Source organism: Phalaenopsis equestris, unplaced genomic scaffold, assembly GCF_001263595.1.
Source record: "Phalaenopsis equestris unplaced genomic scaffold, ASM126359v1 Scaffold221656, whole genome shotgun sequence".
Classification (NCBI taxonomy): domain Eukaryota; kingdom Viridiplantae; phylum Streptophyta; class Magnoliopsida; order Asparagales; family Orchidaceae; genus Phalaenopsis; species Phalaenopsis equestris.
Genome location: NW_018239869.1, coordinates 1 through 6128, shown reverse-complemented (window position 1 = coordinate 6128; position 6128 = coordinate 1). Strand labels below are relative to the sequence as shown.

Sequence of the window (6128 nt, the reverse complement as noted above, 5' to 3'; positions counted from 1 at the left end):
GCCCCCGCCATTCCTCCGTGTCACAAGGAGAACAGCCCTCCTGCGCTATTTCGGTGATCTGAACTCCCGTATCGTACACCTCGCCGGACCGCCACTCAGCCGGCAACACCTCCTGTTGGGCCCACACCCACTTGCCGTCGTACCCACCCGTCACCACGAACCGGAACTGAAGCGGGCCGCCCGGTGCTTGCCTGGTGGTCCAGACCGGGCCGTTGAGCCGGGTCATGAACTGCCATGCTGCCGAACCGAACCGCGCCACGTCGACTGCCACGACGTCAGTTTGTCCACCTTGGTAGATAAGTTTGACCGTTAATAAACTGGGCCTCCGGCTGCTCTCCTCCACTCTTATGGATAGGTTCTTGTTTGAATAGTCGCACGGAATCCTGCAATTGTCCGCATAAATCTAGTATGGGTCAATAAATTTGAATCCGCTTCATTTAAATGACTGGTCTATTCGTTTGACTAGTTTATATTAGGTTGAAATTTTATATAGGATTGAAAATTAATGCTTCCTACGCTCGTAACAACTACATAAATTTAATAAAGCTGGGACCTATTTCTCTAACATTTAAAATATAAGAGAAATTTAATATAAAATAAAATTATAGGCCGAAAGAGTATTTTTCCTCGATATAATAATTAATTAATTGTTTAAAAAAAATGTATTGATTTGAAGGAAAAATATAATAAAATATATTTAATCATATATATACATATATATATATACACAGTGAATTTAGCATAATAAATGAAAAAATAATTAGAATTTATATTGCGTTTAATAGAAAATAAATCCAATAATCTCAAAAATTATTCTGAACAAAACTCGATCATAATATCCCAAACTTTCAGTTCATCGGAAGAAAACTGAACAGAGCATGGAAATAACCTGAAGAATCATTACCTTTTGTGTTCTGCATCGACCACCCCAACTGTCTGCAGTCCGGCGACCATCCCCGGCCGCGCCATAGCAGCGAAGGCCCGAGAACTGAGCCTAAAATCAGTTCTATTGCTCTTATCAAGATCGGTCACCACAACCTTCACCCCTGCTCCATTACAGAGCTCTGTATTCCTGCACCGAATCTGTGATTCCACAATCCCCGATTAATCGCAAAAGTTTTCAACTCATCAAAATCGCAATAATCGATAGATAAAATTTCTCACCTGGAAACAGCCACCGCAGCCAACGCCATCGCGATAAATTTTAGAACTTGCGGCGGCGATAAGTCCATGACTGAAGTTGAGAGCCAAGGAGCCATAGCCACAAGCTCCGGCTGCAAGTGCGAGGTTAGTGATTAGAGATGTAGAAGAGTAGATGGAGATAATAGGAAGCCAGCGGGATTACCTGGAAGAGAGGAGGGGGGAGAAAAAACGGCGACTTTGGATTTGTGAACGCATCTATCGCAAGCTGTGGCGAGGGAGAGGAAGATTGGGAAGAGGAGGAAGAAAGTTGAAAGCTTCATGGTGGATTGGTGGTGGAGTGTGGGGATGGTGGCGCTGGTGGGTTGGAGGGAATCGATCTGGACAGGAGTTTTATAGTGGGAGGAGTGGGAAAAGGACGCGGATTGAGTGAGAGAGGAAGTAATGTCTTTTGGCTGTTCTACGACTGTAGAATTCTGTAAAGTGGATTTCTCGAAATGCTAATGGGCGGCGGGTCGACTTTGCTGGAGCCGCGATAGAAATGGTCGGCGAGGGCAGGGCCACTGGATGAGGATGAATCAGCGGTGATATTATGAGGAAAGCTTCTTTAGGAAGAAAACAAAAATATGTTATTCTTGTAAAATTGATTTTTTTTTAATGTTTTAATGAAATATATGACTAAAGGACTATAAGAAATAAATCTTCAATTCGTGCAATATAAAAAAATATTTAAAAATGAAAGAAACAAAATTATAAACAAACAAGAAAAGTCTAAACTAAAAGAGTATGTAAAAATGATTCTCCGTAAATATTCGTAGAGGAAACTTTAGCCATAAAATCATATCATTTCTCCTGAGAAGTCGCTATTGCACCCACTGATCCAACTGTTGTCATTACAACAAAGTCTAAACTAAAAGAGTATGTAAAAATGATTCTCCAAAAATATTCGAAGAGAAAACTTTAGCCATAAAATCATATCAATTCTTCTGAGAAGTCGCTACTGCACCCACCGATCCAACTGTTGTCATTACAGCAGAGAATTATATATGTTATAGTTCAGTTATAATTATTATTCCTGAATTATTCTCTTAGGTTTCTAATCATTAATTTTATAATTTTATTTTCTAAAATTCCAATTTTACCTCTCAAATTCAGATTTTTATTTATATTGTCACTTTGCATTTTGTTGCTCCGATCCCTCCCACTTTGAGTTTAGAGAGATAACTTTCCCCTCTTAAAATAGAAGTCGGTTTTGTCTTTAATTCTACTGCGACAAAGCTTCCCAGCTTGCAAAAATATGAATTCACTATTTGATTTAAATTTTATTGTTTGTGCCTGATTTATATTCGATTTGAGTTCGATCAAGCCCAAATCAAACTATTTAAGCACAATTAGAAGTTTTAGATGGATAATTTAATGGAAAAATAGATTCTAAATTTGACAAACATATAGTCAAATCGAGAGTTTTGTCAAGTTGAATCCAATGAGCTCGTGATCACTCAATCATGACTTCATTAAGGCAGTCAAATGCTCAAAGAACAACATCAAATCAAGCAAATCGCTCTGGGACGTCTGATGAAGTGGTCCAAATTCAAGCAGTATTTATAGATAATGTCACTCACAAAATCAATAAATAAACCCTCACTCTAATCATGAAAAGGAACTTGAGATCTAAACCTGGTGGTAAAGGTTGAAGGAAGATCCAACCGCTTGAGGAGTCCCAAGTTCCACTACTATCGGACCGCCGCAGTCGAGCTCCTCCACCTTTATTTTCACATGTGCACGTCACTACCACTGAACCACTGTTGTCCAACCACCACTGCCTAGTCATTATCACAACATGACAGCTACATCTCGAACACCATATTCAACATCGACGGATCACGTCCTTCTTGTAGTCGTCTACATTTTACCTCCATCTAGTTGTCACCACATCTAGTCATTGCCACCACTGGACATCCGCTGCCACCTGAGTATTGCCACTTGAACACCTCTATATGGCTATCGCCATACCACCATCGCTTGACTATCGTCTGGTCATCGCTACCGCTAGACCGTCGCTGTTCGACTACCGCTATCAGACCTCAGTCATTTGATAGCAAGGCTACTAATTCCAAGACGGACTTTTTTCGTTGGCTGGCCACCACCGCCACTATCAAGACATTGTAGTGCCCAGCCACTGTCGTTGCTATCGCTGCACCAGTACTGTAGTTTGGTTGCCACCACCCTCTCTACGTCGAGCAGCCCAGTTTTTACACCTTTTAATCTTCGAGGCCATCTTTCAAAATCTTTAATTAGAAGTTGATATCTTTAAGTGAATATTGGGATGACCTTTTTGGTCATGACCCCTGTAAGAAGGCATGTGCTAACACTAAATGAACAGTCACGACTCTTATTTCTTCAAAGACGAAGATTTTGAGTGTGACAATTTACCAAGAATTGTGAATATATTTTCAACATTTTTGGCATGGACATTTAAAAATAAGGAGGCAACTCATACATCATCAAAAAATTATTTTAATCATTCAAGAATCTCAAAGTATTTTAAATAATAAACATTTCATATTCAAATTCAAGGTCATCCAGAGTATAGAAGTAATCTTATATTTAAATTGCCGGTCTCAACAAGGCAAGCCCAATGAAGCCACATTTGGTTCAATTTGAGTATCATCAAGCCCAAATCAAGCATTGTTAGCAATCATTTTTGACATGATATACACGGGACATTATTACTGAGTGCACGACACAGTAATTAAAATCTACACTATCATAGTCGTGCTCCAAGCCCAAACTGGCATTTCCTCTGGTACGCATCCAATAAACTTGGGTAAGTGGTCATTTTGTTGATGGGTCCGTCGACTGATTTCACTTTGCAGTTGATGGATCGCTTGGCCAATCCACATCTCAATCTTTGGCACAGAACTTTAGTCACTATAAACTTCATTCCTAGGGGCTTGATCCTTTAATATTTACGCTCCTAATTTTGTTGTATTCAATTATATTAATTTTAGGAATTTATTAAACGAGCTAAAACATCGTCTTAACCTTTTTTTTTTTTTTTCTGCTTCTCTTTTTGGCAAGGCGCGTGCATGAGGAGGGCTACACTGAAGGCTACAGAATCTCTTCGCGGGTTAGAGCTTTAGCAAGCTGTAGTGCATCGATCTCGCAGTGCTTGCTACGCTGGACAAAACGTGGTTGATATTTTCGACGAAGAATTGAGAACGTATTTGCCGCGTCTAGCTTGATTTTATTTATCATTTTTTTAAATAAATATTTAGTACATTTTCATACGTTGAAAAAGGTGTCTCGAAAGTAAAAATCAGAGTTTTGTATGTAAATTTCTGTTTATTTACCGGCCCAACCCGAAGACCTAATTCTTCCTCTACGACCTAATTCTTCCTCTACCGGAAGAAAAATTTGTGTACGTAAGATGTACATAATGTTGCGCATGTCAGAGATGTTATTTAGAGACTGTTGGGGGGTTATATTCTCGTTATACCTTATGTAACGTCTCTGTAACCTACAAATTAATGAAAATAGAAACGTGAAACTTACTAGAAGATACAAGTAGGTTATAGGTTAGTTACGGAGAGATTACAAGAAGTATAACGTAAATATAACCCCCAAATAACATCTCTGTCGTACGCTGTCATATACAGCACTCGTACGTCTTACTTTAGCAAAATTTTTCTCCTTACATAGACACCACACACCTCTTATGTATTTAAATAAAGCTAAAACGGGATGTGTACTTTTATTTCTAATTTACGTTAACATTGTTAATTTCTCTAAATCAAATTCATGGAGCATTCTGAATATTTTTTTAATTAAAGTTTATAGGAAAAACATTATCATAATTGATACGCATTCGTCAAATTTTCATTGTCCGGCATGATTTGAGGCATGACACGGATCTCACGGCAAATTTTTTTAGGCAAAAAATATTCAAACTCTGATTAAAAGTTATTTAGAACTTCAATTTCACCAAATTTATGGTCAAACTGATAGACTCGATGAAAGAGACCTAACAATATAAAAATTGATCTAATTCAAGTTGAATTAAGCTCAGATCACGCCAATAAATCACTTTTGGAAGGACATAATTGGAAGGACAAACAGATATCAAATATGACATGTTTGTAGTCAAATTGAAAGTCTCAGCAAGACGAAATCAACGAGCCCAATATCACTCAATTTCAACTTCAATAGGGCAGTCAAACGCCCATCAAGCATCATTTGATCAAAGAGATCTCTCCGAGCCGTCCGACTAAAAGTGTTTTAGATTCCTTTCTTATTTATAATTTGGTCTTTATAAATAGAGTCTCAAACCTCCCATAAAAAAAGAATCAACATTCTGATTTACTAAATCCTAAACGAAAAACGTATGACAACAAAATTTCCTATATCTTACAAATTCATCAAACTCTTTTGAAACTTCAACATAAATCCACCCCGATCCCCTACGCACTCCCTGCAAATCCTATAAATCCACCAATTCATAGGATATAGGATTTATGTAATTTACGGCAGAAATCCGTAAAATCTAGATTTATCAAATCCACACTTTCATTCCGTCCAAGATGACCCTCTAGCAAAATTTAACATAAATCCCGCTCCAAATCGTTGCCAAGACAGCCCCTTATGTTTTATCTCCTAATCCCCATCTCCCATTCACTGTCATGGCTTTCCTCTGCTTCTTTCATAATCTCTAATATAGTAATAAGGCCATTGCTCAGCATTGCATTTTTAAGCCTTAATGATCCTTTTCCTTATTCAACACTAGAAAAATGGCATCACATATGTTCAAATTTATTCTAATCGCTCGAAAATAAAAATACTTTTAAAAGCATTATCATTCACTTGTTATCAAAGTGAAAATTATATCATTTTTGACAGAATTTTGAGGAACTTGATGTGTTTGAAAATTCAACAAATGATATAATTTGACATGATTTTTTTTTTTTTACAAAACATGATTTAAATTCCAA

The 6128-nt window shown here is 37.8% G+C and overlaps 1 protein-coding gene across 1 annotated transcript; it reads right to left on the bottom strand.

Annotated features, from left to right (window-relative positions):
• Position 1: 1 nt before the first annotated feature.
• On the bottom strand, positions 2-1747 carry LOC110037581 (expansin-like A1; the record flags this gene model as incomplete). The annotated part of the gene is made up of 4 exons (XM_020742254.1): positions 1346-1747; positions 1165-1274; positions 905-1083; positions 2-383 (listed from the first exon to the last, which is right to left on the bottom strand). Coding segments are annotated over exons 1-4 (789 nt in total), but the record flags the coding sequence as incomplete, so codon positions are not given.
• Positions 1748-6128: the final 4381 nt, after the last annotated feature.